The 14,415-nt window shown below is 42.8% G+C and overlaps 1 protein-coding gene across 1 annotated transcript in view; it reads right to left on the reverse strand.

Moving 5' to 3' along the window:
* VWF (von Willebrand factor) overlaps positions 1 to 14,415 on the reverse strand; it is a 175,286-nt gene that overhangs the window by 93,908 nt on the left and 66,963 nt on the right. Inside the window, exons 28-30 of the mRNA XM_081191447.1 lie at positions 12,875 to 14,205; positions 11,159 to 11,278; positions 7,229 to 7,372 (exon numbers count right to left, since the gene is read on the reverse strand). Coding sequence (XP_081047573.1) covers positions 7,229 to 7,372; positions 11,159 to 11,278; positions 12,875 to 14,205 — 1,595 coding nt within the window. The remainder of the gene's footprint in view (positions 1 to 7,228; positions 7,373 to 11,158; positions 11,279 to 12,874; positions 14,206 to 14,415) is intronic.

The following is a 14,415-nucleotide window of genomic DNA, read 5'->3' on the forward strand; positions in this document are numbered from 1 at the left end:
CCCAACTTAAAGTTCTTCTTTGGCAATCACTCGTAGCCGAGTAAGATTGTCTTCCATGAACACAGTCTTAACAGTGAGTCTGTGACTGTGGAAGCCAATTCTGGATACACATGTCCTTCCACAGTGGGGACAGAGGTTCACAGATGGTAGCTGATAACAGTGAGGGTTTGCTAACCGTGCTTTCCTCTTAGCTCGTATCTCCTTTTTGTCCTGAGTTTGAGCGTCTTCAAAGTTCATGACACCTTTGGTAAAGGAGCGCTCGCAGGCCAGTGTTTCCCAGTTGTCGTGTTCACACTACATTTTTTTAGATTTCCCTTGAAAGAGTCTTTGAACTTCTTTTGTTGACCACCAGCATTATGCTTACTATTTTTAAGTTCGGAATAGAGTAGTTGCTTTGGCAGACGATAATCAGTCATCCACACAACATGAACAGTCCAACAAAGTTGATGTTGAAGAATCATCACTTCGACACTAGTGATCTTTGCTTCTTCCAGTAACTGGCATTAGTTCGCCTGTCTTCCCAAAGCGATATGTAAAAATTTTCGGAGACACCGTTGATGGAATCTTTTGAGGAGTCGGAGATGGCATTTATAAATGATCCATGTTTCACAAGCATACAGTAAGGTTCGTAGTAAAATAGCTTTGTAAGCGAGTATTTTGGTTTCCCTGCGAATGTCCCGGTCCTCAAACACTTTGTGCTTCAATTGGGAGAAATTTGCACTCGCAGAGCTTAGGCGATGCTGGATTTCAGCATCAATGTTGGCCCTTGTGGAACGATAACTGCCCAGGTAGGAGAAGTGATCAACACTTTCCAATGTAACACCACTGAGTTGGATTTATGGCACTGCAGAGCAGTTGTTTTGTGCTTGTTGGTGCAGCACTTTGGTTACTAGGGTGTTGAGTGATAGGCCAAACTTTTCATAAGCTCCTGAGAAGATATTTAGGATGGTTTGGAGGTCATCCTCCGAGTGTGCACACACTACGCTGTCATCAGCATACTGAAGCTTTATGACGGAAGTTATGGTAGCCTTACTCTTTGCTTTCAGTCTACTCAGTTTAAAGAGCTTTCCATCTTTCGATACATGATTTCTACCCTGGTGAGGAGTTTCCCTTTGACAATGTATAGGATCATGACAATGAAAATAGTAAATAGAGTTGGGGCAATAACGCAACCCTGTTTAACACCTGATTCCACAGTAAATGGTTCACTTTGAGAGCCATTGTTATCTGCGATAATTTCTGTCATATTATCATGGAGGAGCCGAAGGATGTTCACAAATTTATCTGGGCAGCCAGTTTTCAGAAGGACATTCCACAGGGCATTACGATTTACAGTGTCGAAGGCCTGAGTCAGGTCAATAAACGCCATATACAGGGGTTGGTTTTGTTCTCTGCATTTTTCTTGAAGCTGTCAAGCAGAGAGAAAATCATGTCCACTGCCCCCTTGGAAAGCTGAAAACCATTTTGGGATTCAGGAAGAGTAGCTCTGGATATAGTTATATAGATGGTTTCCCAAGATCCTTCCAAGAGTTTTGCCGACCGCAACTAATAAAGAGGTGCCTCAATAGTTTCCACAATCCGCTTGATCACCTTTTTTTAAAAAAAAAAAAAGGTTGATAATTTTAGCATCCCAAAAGTCTGCTGGGATCTCCTCTCTCCCCCATATTTTTTCAATGAGCTTGTGAAATTGTTGTGTAAGTTCAGTTCCACCCACTCTGAAGACTTCAGTGGGTAACCCATCATGTCTGCTGGCTTTGTTGCTTTTCATTTGGTTAATAGCTGTACACAACTCTCCCAGATTTGGAGATACTGCAAGCTCATCTGTAATTTGTTTCTGTGGAATTTGTGAGAGAACCTTAGGAGCTATGGTGGAGTTGCGGTTAAGGAGATGCTGGTAATGTTCTTTCCAGCACAATGCAATAGCTTCTTTATCTTTTAGAAGTGTGGTACCGTCTGCTGAGCATAGGGAACATATGCCATGATTTATTGGCCTATAGGTGGTCTTTGTGGCTTTAAAGAAACTTTGTGCATCATGAGTAACAGCTAAGTGCTGGATCTCTTGAGTCTTTTTTTATCCACCAAGTGTTCTTTAGTTTTCTGGTTCTTTGAACCTCATCCTTATAGCATTGGCATAGGTTTTTTTTCTTAGTTGCGCAGTTTTTATCTCTTTGCTAGATCTGAAATGCCTTCCTTTTCTTGTCAATAATGCGTTCAATATCACTATCACTCTCATCAAACCAGTCGTGGTGTTTCTTAGTTTGGTATCCAATAGTTTGTTCACAGGCTGCAATAAACATGCTTTAGTTTGGTCCAGTGTTCCTCGATGTTATCAGGGAACTGAAAGCAGATGGTCCTTAAGAGTCATTTGGAAGCAATCCCACTTAACAGGATCTTGAAGAGCTTGAGTATGAATGAATGAATTTATTAATACGGTCACAGACCAGCATCAACACACACAATATCACAGATAATAAAAATATCAGAAATACAAAGGACAATGTGAGTATAACAAGGATTTGAATATAAAAATTAAAATTAATTATTAGCGTGCTCCCTGTAGTTAACATTTAGGGGTTTGGTCATTATGGGATACCACTTGCTTCCTGCGATTGATTGCAGACACACAGAATTTGGCTACATTTAATGTAGTCTTGGGATTCTTGTCCTCTAGCGGTAGTTTTAAGCTATGGAGTTCCGATTCTTTCCTGGACTTTTGCAAAACAGGTGTAATAAAAGTCAAACGTATATCCTCATAAAGACGACAACGTAATAGTACATGTAGAGCAATTTCAACTTCCAACGAGCCACAAGGGCAGACCCGTGCTGTATATGGTTTACCCTCAAATCTGCCCTGAAGTAAGGCAGAAGGGAGAACATTGAATCTGGCGAGAGTAAAAGACCGTCTGTATTTGGGAACCTGAAGACCTGACAGATAGTTAGCTGGAGAGAAACCTCTCCCATGGTCCCTTATTGCTGGGTGTTTGATCATTTCGCTCATGTGGCATTGTAATTCTACGTCCCAGATAGGCTGGCGAATTATCGTCCTAGCTTTCTCGAAGCCTGTCGCTATCAGGGTCTGTAGTGGGATCCCCAAGCCTTTGAGCTTTTCTAGCAGTGTAGCTTTCCATTTGGATTGGTAGTTATCTAATAGGGTTAAAGGTGCCAGCCCAACCGGGAAGAAAATAAGCTTTAGCCAATAATGAATCTTCAATATCCATATCCGAGTACTGATAGGAATTTGCCCAATGTTATCCTCGATGTTTGCCTCGATGTTATCAGGGAACTGAAAGCAGATGGTCCTTAAGAGTCATTTGGAAGCAATCCCACTTAACAGGATCTTGAAGAGCTTGAGTATTCATTTTGCATCTTGGTTTCCTCCCCTGAAGCTTGCATTGAGGTATAATCTTGATAGCCATTGTGGAACATATTAATCTGTGGTCTGTCCAGCAGTCGTCGGCACTCATCATAGCTCTGGTAAGGAGCACATCATGATAATCTTCAGCTCTTAAAATTACATAGTCTAAGAGGTGCCAGTGGCTTGACCAAGGGTGCCTCCATGGTGTTGTAAGATTTATTTTTTTGTTGAAGGAGTGTGTTGGTAATAACAAGGTTGTGCACTGCACATATAGTCAAAAGTAATTGTTGCCAATTCCTTCTTTCCCAATAGTCCCAGGCCACAGAAATCTCACCCAACTCTTGCATTAAAATCACCCAGGCGTCTCTGATAGAATGGCATCCAGCTGAGAATAAAAAAAAAAAATTCTTTAATGTCTTCATCGGCATCCAATGTTGGTGCATAAGCACTGCGGAACGGCCTCCCATCAGATGTCAAAGAGATAAATAATTACCTGACATTCAGAAGACATCTGAAGGCAGCCCTGTTTAGGGAAGTTTTTAATATGTAACGCTGTACTGTTTTTAACACTTGATTGGGAGCCGCCCAGAGTGGCTGGGGAAACTCAGCCAGATGGGCAGGGTATAAATAATATATTATATTATTATTATTATTATTATTATTATTATTATTATTATTATTATTATATAGTAGTCTGTTGGTTTTGGGCAAGTTTTATTTGAAGGGTTGAAAGTCACTCATTAACGCTGGTAGGGACTTCTGACAAGAGCTTCACAAGATCGTTTTTGATAGCAAAGCCTACTCCATGTATTCAACGTTCCTGTTCAGACAGACCTTTCCAGAAGAATGTGTATCCTCCTTTTTCTTCCTTCAGTTGTCTCTCTCCAGCTCTTTGAGTTTCTTGAAGCACTGCACTGTTAAAACATCACAACTCTCTTGCAGTGATGGCGATCCTGGATTTGGGACTTTCATTATCTGTGTTATCCAGCAAAGCTTTGTTCCAAAGGTCAATTTACATAGTTAGGTAGGTGCTTCTGGGTGCAGATTTTAAGCATCCTTTTTTAATTATATCATCCCTCCAAATAACAATTGCAATTTTTCTGCCTCAGGCGCCAAAATGACTGGAGAGAAGTTGGAAGTATGGATGCAGAACTGAGGTCACATCCACATCCTAGAGCTAAAGCACATTGCTTCTCTGAAAGAATACGGGGAACTGTAGCTTGTTAGGGGTGCTGGGAGTTGCAACTCTATAAAGAGTAAGCTACAGTTTCCAAGACAGTTTGGGAGAAGCCTTCTGCTTTAAATGTATGGTTGTAGATGTGGCCAGAAGTGCACTAAATGTGATTCATCATATTTAACATAACTGTCACATTTTAACAAAATAATAATAATCTGACAATACAGCAAATTATATATTGCAATGTCTAAATGAAGCTACCCTGCTGAGGATGGTGAAGGAATATATAAGCTACTGTTATTGCTAGCAGGAAAGGAGATCTCAGAGTTTTCTCATTCATCAAATACAGGGATAATATTCTCCAAAATTGACTTCTAGGAGCCAGTTTCAGAGTGGCGCTGCAGAAGTATGCCTTATTATTATTGTTGTTGTTGTTGTTGTTGTTGTCAGGGAACTGCCATTGGCTCAGGGGTGAGAGGGGAAAGGCCAGGTAGATTACAGAGAGCCCCAAAGGTCGTGGGAAGCAGCACTTCCTCAGCCGAGGAAGGTAGCCACGCCTCTAGTGAAGAGGAGAGGCAGGGGGCGGAGGAGGCAAGGCGGTGCCAGGACACCTTGCCGGAGCAAAGCGGGGAGGAGAGAGGTCCCCCGTTACCCAACCCTTCCTTGCGCAGAAAACCTCCGCGCAGAAAGGGGAGGCGCAGACTGGGCATCAAGAAACTACTCTGCTGGGGAAGGTTTAAGGACCGCCCACTCTCAGATTCTGCCAGTGACTGAGCAAGACATGGAATACAGGCGCTCAGCATTCTACAGGTTTTATCACTAATAAGAAAGCCATAGAACACGCTTTGGAGGCATATTGCCTGATTGCTCTCGAGCAATCAACAAACCGATACCACTAACAATTATTTGCGTATTTAGGCATCTTACAGATAAAAATAAGGACCAAGCTTAATGCCAATCAGACATAATGCTGAAGGCGTAAAAAGGGATGCAGTCCACATGAAAGCAAGGGGCTGGAGGGATCTTGCATGTCATTTCCAGTCTCATAAACCTAGTTTTGCATCTTTACCAGCCCTTGGTGATTGCTGATATGCATCTCCAGCCCCAAAGCCCAGGCAGCAGGGCTGAGAAAGAGCTCAACCGAAAATTCTGCAAAATGACCACTAGCCAGAGCTGGCAATGCCAGGCTAGACAGTCCCATTGACCCAGCCCTGCAGAAGGCATCCTCGCGCTGCAACCCAGCTGACCGCCCCAGGCTGCTATGTGTGCATTTCTGCAACTTACCTAAACGAACGCAGCCATTCCTCTCACATAGGAAAAAAAACCCCTGACAGAAAATTCTTGACCATCTGTTTGGTTTTATTATTATTATTATTATTTCTCCAGGCTGAGAAAGCAATCATGGCCAATCCTCCAGCGAACTATGGAAGTCAGGTTTCATTTCTCACTTTTCGGCAGCAATAAACTCTACAGCACAAAGTAGGCCAAGGATCCTAAAATCTGGACACTCCCCTGCTCCTATGGGGCCCTGATGTTAGGCTGCTGCCAGACAGACTATATTTTCCAGTCCAAAAACATTATGGGTGGGATCCAAGGCCATCTACGGTGTTGCACACACGAACTGGGGCTTGACTGATCCCCCCCCCCTTCTGTAGCCAGTTCTCTCCCCACACCCCCTGCTGCTCCTGAAGACTGTGGGATTCTCCAGAGTGGGAATAAATGTGGCATAAGGTGCTGCAGCCAGGAAGCAAAACCAACGAACTGCCACCCCTCCAAGCAGATGTGCACAGGAGTCTGTTTGGGTCTCGCACAATTCATTTTATGACCATTTAAGGAAAGCCACAAAATGAGACTTGACATTTTAAAGGCTTGCATTGGGGCCTTCCGTTTACAAGGGGCCGACCTCATTACCTTTACTGTTTTTCAAAGGTGATAAGGAATGATTTGGCCAAGACTGGGGGAAATGGAAGCTTGTGGATTTCATTAAGGGTCCCCTTTCCACTCGTGATTCCCCAACGATTGCCATGACAGAAATGTTGGCAAGGCCCTCACCACATCGTTGGTTGTGATGCAGTTATGTACGCAGGTGACCTACAGGAGCATCCTTTCACCTGCTGAAAGCCCATGCAACTTGGTCAGAAAGTCAGCTGACCTTAAGCATAGTCTCCATCTGTGCCAAGAATGCCAGGACTGTCATGAAAACCCTTAAGCTGGCGCACAGAATCCCCAATTCCCATTTTTGTTAAAGACATGCTAACGGGAAATGGCTTCCTGTCAGGGGAAGGGGGGTGAAGCGAGAGTTGTGGCTGAGGCTAAATGTCACTTTGCTGTCAAGTGTGCAGATAAATGTGTGTGTGTGTGTGTGTGTGAGAGAGAGAGAGAGAGAGAGAGAGTGAGAGAGAGAACTCAACTAAGCCACATTAAAGCTACACCAGAGTTTAGATCCAGCTAGTATAGCTGGGAACCAATACATAGACTTTGAAGTCCTACATTTTCCGACTGCTGACAGGTGATTCTTAGAATTGTTGTTGTTGTTTAAGCCATGTTGCAAGCCACCTTGTGCTATAGAAGAGCAGGGGATGAAATGTTTTAAATTCAAAAAGCAAGTGTAGGTGAAGTCAACCCAATAAACCTTCATAGAGTCGCTCTCGGTATAAAGTCCCTGCCACCTCACAATAATCTGGTCCATCACTTACCTAGTTTGCTGGGGCCTTGCTCTCTTTGGTGAATTGAGCTCACCAGAGACAATAGGCTCGCTTTTTCTTGGGGTACATTCCATGAAATTTCCAAAGTATTTGCTTTTCCATATTGAAGAACTGCCACCTGAGTTGTAGTTCGACCTAAGGAAGGGGGTGGGGACAACATAAAAATTATTGAAGGAAAAGGCATCAAGAAGTTAAAGTGGTAGAACGTATGTAGTCTGATTTTTAATGGTTTGCACCCAAGAGACATTTAAATAGTTTGGGTAGCTAGAAATGAGAGGACACTTGGATCTATGCTATATTCATTTATAACACTTGGTATCGGCCACCTCGCTGGATTATGGAGAAAGCTAGAGAGTTCCAGAAAAGACATCTACTTCTGCTTCATTGACTACGCAAAAGCCTTTGACTGTGTCAACCACAGCAAACTATGGCAAGTTCTTAAAGAAATGGGAGTGCCTGATCACCTCATCTGTCTCCCAGTAGTGATGTATGGAAGTGAGAGCTGGACTATAAAGAAGGCTGATCACCAAAGAATTGATGCTTTTGAATTATGGTGCTGGAGGAGACTCTGGAGAGGCCCATGGACTGCAAGAAGATCAAACCTATCCATCCTTAAGGAAATCAGCCCTGAGTGCTCACTGGAGAGCAGATCATGAAGCTGAGGCTCCAATATTTTGGCCACCTCATGAGAAGAGAAGACTCCCTGGAAAAGACTCTGATGTTGGGAAAGATGGAGGGCACAAGGAGAAGGGGACGACAGAGGACGAGATGGTTGGATAGTGTTCTCGAAGCTACCAGCATGAGTTTGACCAAACTGCGGGAGGCAATGAAAGACAGGAGTGCCTGGCATGCTCTGGTCCATGGGGTCACAAAGAGTCAGACACGACTAAACGACTAAACAACAAATCGGCCACCTAGTTCCCAGATTAACTTAGATCTGCCATTCACAAGAAAGTTATTTTAGTAACCAGTTTGCCCTTTACACCTCATATTGGCTGAAGTTGTCAATGCATCTACCCTGCCAGAAAAATAATTACCTGAGTGACAGGCCCAGGCAACACATAAAATGAGGCAGTATAGTTCTAAGGTGACAGAATGAATGCAAGGATGCAAGTGGGAAAGTTATTTTTGAAAGTTCCCCTGCATGCAACGAACTAGCACAGGAGAGAACAGAGGGGGCTAGAAGCTTTGTCTTTGCCAAACTACTTTTATTTTTGCAGATGGTTTGTGTTTGTTTTTCTACAGGGGGGGGGGACAAATGGCGCTCCTATCTGCACCCTGCAGCGCTACAGACCACTCTCACGACGCTACCAACATGGTGCTATTACATGTTGCGGCAGATTAAGCCGTGTCTGAGAATTTCCTAATTTACACTCCTCTACTTTGAAGTCATAGTGCTCATTTTTACTAAAACATATTAGTTTCCCCCATATGTCAGATATTGATTTGCATATTTTTTTTATCAAAGCAGAATGGTTTTAGCAACATCTAATGCAAACAGACCAAATTCAAACAATTTATGTTGAAAAATTCTATTTGCATAGATATTACACGGGCATGTTAAAACCTAAGTTGCCGATTAATTTGTATTTCTCATATGTGTCTTTACAATAAAGTGGGATAGTACATTTCTCTTTGCTTTAGAAGACCTTGGATTTGAAAACAGCTCATGGTTTGAAAACAGCTCAGGAATTTGAAGTTGCTTAGCAGGGAAGCAAAAACTTGTTGGTTTGACACTAACTGTCTGTCCTCTTTAACAAGGTCAGAAAAAAATAGTAGAAAGCTGAATATGTGGTGTAGTGGTTAAGAGCGGTAGACTCATAATCTGGTGAACCGGGTTTGATTCCCCACTCCTCCACATGCAGCTGCTGGGTGACCTTGGGCCAGTCACACTTCTCTGAAGTTTCTCAGCCCCACTCACCTCACAGAGTGTTTGTTGTGGGGGAAAGGAAGGGAAAGGAGATTGTTAGCTGCTTTGAGACTCCTTCGGGTAGTGATAAAGCGGGATATCAAATCCAAACTCTTCTTCTTCTTTGTGCAAGAAGAGATGCTGTGTCTGGTTGGGTGGATTCAGGTGTCTGAACTAGCCCAACATCTGCCTTGAGTTTGGCATGTGCCAAACGAGCAGAAAATCTGGTGCAGCTTGCTGTGATGATTGCCATAATCGGAGGCCTCGGCCCAGTATACCTGAAGGAGCGTCTCAACCCAAATCGCTCTGCCTGGATGCTGAGGTCCAGTGCCAAGGGCCTTCTGGCAGTTCCCTCACTGCAAGAAGCAAAGCTACAGGGAACCAGGCAGAGGGCCTTCTCGGTAGTGGCGCCTGCCCTGTGGAAAGCCCTCCCATCAGATATCAAAGAGATAAACAACTACCTGACATTTAGAAGACATCTGAAGGCAGCCCTGTTCAGGGAAGTTTTTAATGTGTGACATTTTAATGTATTTTTTATCTTTTTTGGAAGCCGCCCAGAGTGGCTGGGAAAACCCAGCCAGATGGGCGGGGTACAAATAATAAATTATTATTCTATCATTATTACTAAGTAAAACCATTCTAATTATTTATTTTACGAGGGTGGAATCCAACTGGTGCTTTTGTGCTCATGGAAGAACTTTTCATCCAGCCGAGACATCCACTAATGAAAAAGGAGCAAATGGGTTTTTAACCCAGAATCCAGCCCTCTCACCGCACCTGTCTAAATGTCCCTGATAATCATCTCAAAAGAACTTGGGGAACCTCCTGAACAGTGTGGAAGACGGCACTGGGGTTGAGGTTGAAGGGGGAGAATCGACAAAAATTGCCTTCCTACCTCCTTTGCTATTGGATGCCTTGAATGGATCCGACTCCTTCCATGGGTGTAAATGTATCAATACCACCCTAAATGTACATCCCATCCTTCAATATAAAACCTTTCTAGGGTGGTTGATATGTGGGGAAATCTATGTAGACTGAACCACACTTTGATATGTATCTCTTCTTTTGTCTGCACATAGCTTAGATTTTATCCATGATTTGTTCATCTCTGAACATGATTTAGTTCTAATATGTGGGATTTCTGGTAAAGAATTCTGTTAATGGGTAATCATTTGTAAGCTTCTTTACATAATATTTCACCAAAAAATATTTGAATTCCAATTAACATTAAATTGTTTGTGTGCTTGGTGTAAAAATAACCAAGAATGTCACAGGTAGTTTAAATGCTTTCCTTTTTTATTGTGTTTTAACATTTGTGACCAGCCTCAAGAATTTATCTGTGACTTGGATAATTGTTTTCTGTAACAATATTTTAAAAATCCATCTGTAGCAATAAACGGTAATAATGTATTTTCAACCCAACATTTTATCACCATTTGCAGGGGAGACAAGTGCCCCAGAAATCTCAGTTTTCAAGAAGATGATTTCATACTAATCAATATCATACAACATCACTTGTAGAACAAAATTTATTTTCGATTTCCTAGTCTCCAGCTTAACAATAATGAAATTGCGAATGCACCCCAGTACTTCACTGGCTATTTCTGCTTTTGAAATTTCTTTCAGGATAATCAAATTTCTCAGAGGGACAAAGAAAATTATTACTGTTTGCAGTGCTTATTTTAAAATTATGTTAAAAATTCATTTACACTTTGCCTCCAACTGTTTATAGGGTTGTGCTGTTTCCTGAGGCAAAGCAGGGGACCTCAGCTCCCAGGGGTGAATTTTGGTTCCTCCATATCAGGGGTGGGGAAATTCTGGCACTTTGGCTACATTTGCTACAGAATTTCAATTGTTTGTTTTTTAAACACACATACCTGCTTAGGTCTATGACAAATCAAGATTCTTTGCAGAAAGAGTTTCTGGTTCACCACTTCAGTAGTCTCCTCATGAATACAATGAAAATAGACCCCAAACTTCTAAAATGATTGAGTAAAATATATGGTACTCACCAACATTGCTGTGCTCAATAAACGCTTTCACAAATTGTTTCATTTCCTCAAATTCTGATTTGCTAACTTTTGAGCTCCCATCGAGAAGAAATATGACATCCATTGGTTTGCTGCAGGTTTCTAAAGATTTTTTTAAAAAGAAAAAGCTTGTAATTCTTTTTAAAAATTTATACAAAGCAACTGTTGATAGAAAGCAACTGCATGATTTCACAGAGAGAACACAAGAGGTTCAAAACATTATTGAGGGAATATTGAGGGAATACATTCCCTGTCAACTCGTCTAGTACAGAATCCCTGCATGCCTCTCACAGAAACACAGAACTGCAGAATAGCTCTAGCATCCACACCATGCTCAGATTTTGGACCCTGCTGTCACCTCATGTCAATAAAAAACACAACCCATTTCCCATGTAGGAAAATTGCAGGGAGAGTATAGAACCAAACAGTGAAAATGTTCCAGAAGACCTGCAAATGCCGTCTTGGCAGTCAAGATAACCCTGGGACTAATTGTCATTTGGTGCAAGAATGAGCTCACCTGTTTTGAGTCTTTGAAGCCTTAGTTTTGGTTCAGCTGGTCAGGAGAAGGGAGGCTTCTCACACTGGCTGCCTGTCAGCTTCCACCTTTATCTAAGTCAGGCATAGGCAACCTCGGCCCTCCAATGTTTTGGTACTACAACTCCCATGATCCCTAGCTAACAGGACCAGTGGTCAGGGATGATGGGAATTGTAGTCCCAAAACATCTGGAGGGCCGAGGTTGCCTATGCCTGATCTAAGTGATGGAAGTAGACTGGGAAGGGGCCTCTAACCAGGGGTGAGTTAATAGGGGTATTGATGCCAACTTACATAGCTTCCTATGCATATAAGTAATGCTGAACGTATTAGCACCTCACGGACAAGTCATGCCAACTGCTTGGTTGTATCTATCTCATTTGTAGCCATGCTCACACAGGTAAGCACTAGAACTGGCCATTCAGGCATTTTTGACCCCCTTCTTTGGGATCCCTGCACCAAACCACTCACACGAGCTCTCCTTTGGGTCTGCAGATCAAGACAATGGAGAGATGAATCTGTACAAAAACCAGCCAGAAGCAACAGCTCAAGGGGGTAGGGTGGGAATGGTATGGCAGTATCTGTGCTATCCTACCACTCGGAATTCTCCGTGGCCTGCTCAAATGTATTAGAGAAGATGCAATCATAGAATCATAGAGTTGGAAGAGACCACAAGGGCCATCGAGTCCAACCCCCTGCCAAGCAGGAAACACCATCAGAGCACTCCTGACATATGGTTGTCAAGCCTCTGCTTAAAGACCTCCAAAGAAGGAGACTCCACCACACTCCTTGGCAGCAAATTCCACTGTCGAACAGCTCTTACTGTCAGGAAGTTCTTCCTAATGTTTAGGTGGAATCTTCTTTCTTGTAGTTTGGATCCATTGCTCCGTGTCCGCTTCTCTGGAGCAGCAGAAAACAACCTTTCTCCCTCCTCTATGTGACATCCTTTTATATATTGGAACATGGCTATCATATCACCCCTTAACCTCCTCTTCTCCAGGCTAAACATGCCCAGCTCCCTTAGCCGTTCCTCATAAGGCATCGTTTCCAGGCCTTTGGAGCCAATCTATTGGCTCCAAAGTTTAGCAGGAAAAAATGGGTTAAATTTTTAAGAGGGTGCTCTCATGATTCAAAACAAAACCCCAAGTTAAGAAAACAGGCATTACCTTCCTTTGAGCAGCATGTTCTTAATATCAAGTCAGGTCCTTCTTGGATGAGTCTGTCATAATCCTCTAAGATGATGGGAGCCTGACTTAACTCTCTGAGTTCCTGGATGTTGGCGTTAGGGCTTATACCAATGGGAATGAGGTTGACATCAGTGGGTGGGCGAGTGATGGTATCTGTGGCAGGATTCGCAGTCACCATGTAAACCAAGTGTGGAGCTTGCCTTCTTCCCCTTCTGCTTGTGGATATAGTTTGTTCAGAGACAAAGTTGAGAGCCTTTCCGGTGTTGGTGGCATTCCCTCCACGGAACTTGATCTCCCTCACTTTCTTAATCAGGTCGGTTTTTGACTGTCTATCCCTGAAGGAATATTCCACCGTGATTGTGAACGAGTACTGAATGATAGTGATATGAATGGTTTCTTCTCCGATATCCATTTCTCTGATTGTGCGGGCGATGAACTCTTTGACCAAATTGAAATTCTCCTCACCAACTTTGTCAGACCCCTCGAGTAAAAATACAATGTCAATGGCCTTATGAACAGAAACTAAAAATGTTGTTGGGGCTGCTCTGGTTAACTCCCAGCCGAGTCCAGGGACTGCGGTGACACTGGGGATGGTTGCAATAGGGGGCTGTGTGGTAAACAACATGGCACTTACTTCAGGCACAAGGCCACAGAAGTAATCAATTATTTCATCCCTGCGTTCCCTTAGTTCAAGCACACTGTTCATTATGAAGGCTTTATTCTCAGGTGACTGCCTTTCAATTAATTGAATTTGGTCAATGCTGATATGAGGCCCAAGTCCGACTGGTATTACGGTGATTTTCTTCTTTTTCAAAAGTGGGAAGATCGTTTGAATTTTCTTCGGATCCTTGCTAGCTGTAAGTAAGACAGCGATTCTGGCAGCGTTTGTTCGTGGAGCTTTCCCAAACACATGGAATACCACATACTTAAGTACTTCAGTTGCAGAGGCAACATCTCCACCAGTGTATTTTATATTCTGGACAATCCTCCTCATCTGAGATGGCTTTTTAATATCTTTGAGGCCAAGGTAAATGTGTGAGCCAGTTCGGTATTCTAGGATCGCCAGGCGAATTCTTTTCTGGGAGATGTGGAGTTTTTCCATCATGCCAATTATGAAAGCTTTCAGCTGTTCAAAATCACTCTCAGAAAGCTTATTGGAGCCATCAACTAAGAAAGCAAGGTCCATCATTTTACTGCAAGAGTATTCATAGGTTATCTGATCTTCGGGAGCAATAGTTGTAGTCATTAGAATTTCATCTGTCTCCTTTGGATCACATCTATGGCATGTCAAGTTTCGTCCTTCACAATGGCTGACGGGGGGGGGGGTGGAATCAACAAGATAAACCATTAGAAACAATAGCAGTATTTCTCCACAAAACTTTTGCAACTAAGGATTGCCTCAAAACAACCAGGCAGAGAAGACACTGTAAACTAGAAATAAGTTGATTCCTTTCTCCACCTTCGGACCGTCATTGTGCTAGAATTAGTAACATATGCATAGGAAAGATTTAAAATAATTG

The sequence above is a fragment of the Podarcis bocagei genome (assembly GCF_964188305.1).
Source record: "Podarcis bocagei genome assembly, chromosome: 4".
Lineage (NCBI taxonomy): Eukaryota > Metazoa > Chordata > Lepidosauria > Squamata > Lacertidae > Podarcis > Podarcis bocagei.